The sequence below is a fragment of the Octopus sinensis genome, unplaced genomic scaffold, assembly GCF_006345805.1.
Source record: "Octopus sinensis unplaced genomic scaffold, ASM634580v1 Contig00044, whole genome shotgun sequence".
In the NCBI taxonomy this organism is placed as follows: domain Eukaryota; kingdom Metazoa; phylum Mollusca; class Cephalopoda; order Octopoda; family Octopodidae; genus Octopus; species Octopus sinensis.
The window spans coordinates 10001-11105 of NW_021823599.1; the positions used below are offsets into that span (position 1 = coordinate 10001).

General features: G+C 41.2%; 1 protein-coding gene across 1 annotated transcript; it reads left to right on the forward strand.

The window, feature by feature from the left end:
- Window positions 1-130: 130 nt before the first annotated feature.
- LOC115226837 (keratin-associated protein 5-3-like) lies at window positions 131-535 on the forward strand. The gene has a single exon (XM_029797836.1). It carries the CDS (start codon window positions 131-133, stop codon window positions 533-535), a length of 405 nt encoding a protein of 134 aa, XP_029653696.1.
- Window positions 536-1105: the final 570 nt, after the last annotated feature.

Genomic DNA, 1105 nt, shown 5'->3' on the forward strand with positions numbered 1-1105 from the left:
TTAGCAGCTTTTGATGGTGACAGCGATGATGGCAGTAATGGTGAATGTGATATATGTTGATAAGTATCTATGTTGTTGGTGTCTCAGGTAATAGTTAGCTACGATAATCGTTGCCATGGCTATAGTCGCTATGGTGATAGCTGTTATGGCGGTAGTTGCTACGGTGTTACCTGTTGTAGTGATTATTGCTATGGTGGTAGTTACGGCGTTAGTTGTTCTAGTGATAGTTATGGCGATAGTTTGCTATGAAGATAGATGTTATGGTGATAGTTGCTATGGAGACAGTTGTTATGGTCGTAGTTGTTATAGCGATAGTTGCTATGGCGATAGTTGTCAAGTCAATAGCTGCTATGGGGATAGATGTTATGGTATTAGTTGTTATGGTTATAGTTGCTATGACGATAATTGTTACGATGATAGTTGCTATGATGTTAGTTGTATTGATAAATTCTTTGATAATGGTGTCTGTGGTTCTGATTGCTGTGGTGATGGTTGCTGTGGTGATGGTTGCTGTGGTGATGGTTGCTCTTGGTGATAGTGGCAGTGGTGGTGGTTGCTGTGGTGATGGTTGCTTTTGGTGATAGTGGCAGTGGTGGTGGTTGCAATGGTAATGGTTGTGCTGACGGCTGCTTTGGTGATGGTGACAGCGGTGATGATGGTAGTAGGAATGAGACGAGTGGTGATGACTATTGTAGCAATGGTTGACGAAGTAATAGTGATAGTAAAAGTGGTGGTGATGGTGGTGGTATTATTTCGCAGTGGTGGTGGCGGTAAGGGCGGGGGCGGTGGTTTTGGTAGTGGTAGTGGTGGTGATTGAGACTGGGATGATGATATTAGCTTTCATGATAGCTACAACTGAAGCAGCAAGGGTGATGAAGACTGTAGTGAAAGTAAGAGCTCTGATGATGATCTTGTAAGCAGTTGAAAGGGCTGAAATGAATCCTTGATAAATATAAAGAAGAAAACTGCAGGAAATGTAGATGACTATGCTGTTTCATCATCTGCCCATCTCATTTATCACCCTCAATAACATCTGTAAGGAGCTGTCAGTAACTTTTCAATTATAAAGATTTGTTTTGTTTTGTTTTAAATTTTTCTTGTACAT

Bases quoted from the DNA above. Each gene is read 5' to 3' on its own strand.
- LOC115226837 (XM_029797836.1), top strand. From the start codon at position 131: ATGGTGATAGCTGTTATGGCGGTAGTTGCTACGGTGTTACCTGTTGTA.